We start from the raw sequence: 661 nt of genomic DNA on the forward strand, positions 1-661 counted from the left end.
CTGAAGCTGCCGGTTTGATCCAACATGGAGATAACATCCTGAAGAGGAGAAAATAGAGAATTATAGGCATATTTTCAAGAAATGTTCATTTCTGGGTGAGCTATTCCTTTAGAAGACAGACGTGACTGGTTGTGTGGGCTCCGCTCACCTGAAACATCTCTGGCTGGCTGTTTTGAGGCTGCTGGTGTGCGTCTGCAGTGCCTTGAGTGTGTGGCTGAGTTTGCCACTGCTGCCAGCCTGACACTCCCTCTGCTGGCCTGGAGCTGAACTGCGCTCCCATCTGATTAACATCGCCTGAACGAAAGAGCAAGCGCAAAACTGAGAGCTGGAACAGGAAATAGCATTATTAGGCTGGCTTGAGAAAGCCTACTGATCTGCTACTTAAGCTTTTTATTATTATTCCTCTTAGACTACATTTCTGAACGCTACTCCTCCTGGAGCTTTCAAGCTAGAACCACCAAACTCACTCAGCCCAGCTCTTCAGACTGATCTGACTTATAGCTATCTACTTATCTATCCATCCTAGCAGCATGCTAATCATGCTAGAAACATACTAACAACATGATAGTAACATGCTAATCATGCTAGCGACAGGCTAGTAGCATGCTAATCATGATAACAACATGCTAGTCACTTGCTAATCATGCTAGTAACATGCTAA

General features: G+C 44.9%; 1 protein-coding gene across 1 annotated transcript in view; it reads right to left on the bottom strand.

Annotated features, from left to right (window-relative positions):
• Positions 1-2: 2 nt before the first annotated feature.
• Positions 3-661, bottom strand: part of LOC107558626 (aryl hydrocarbon receptor nuclear translocator-like) — a gene marked incomplete at its 3' end in the record, with an annotated part of 19,965 nt that continues 19,306 nt past the window's right edge. The window contains exons 15-16 of the mRNA XM_016242286.1: positions 149-294; positions 3-38 (exon numbers count right to left, since the gene is read on the bottom strand). Coding sequence (XP_016097772.1) covers positions 3-38; positions 149-294 — 182 coding nt within the window. The remainder of the gene's footprint in view (positions 39-148; positions 295-661) is intronic.

Source organism: Sinocyclocheilus grahami, unplaced genomic scaffold, assembly GCF_001515645.1.
Source record: "Sinocyclocheilus grahami isolate Dianchi unplaced genomic scaffold, SAMN03320097.WGS_v1.1 scaffold654.1, whole genome shotgun sequence".
Lineage (NCBI taxonomy): Eukaryota > Metazoa > Chordata > Actinopteri > Cypriniformes > Cyprinidae > Sinocyclocheilus > Sinocyclocheilus grahami.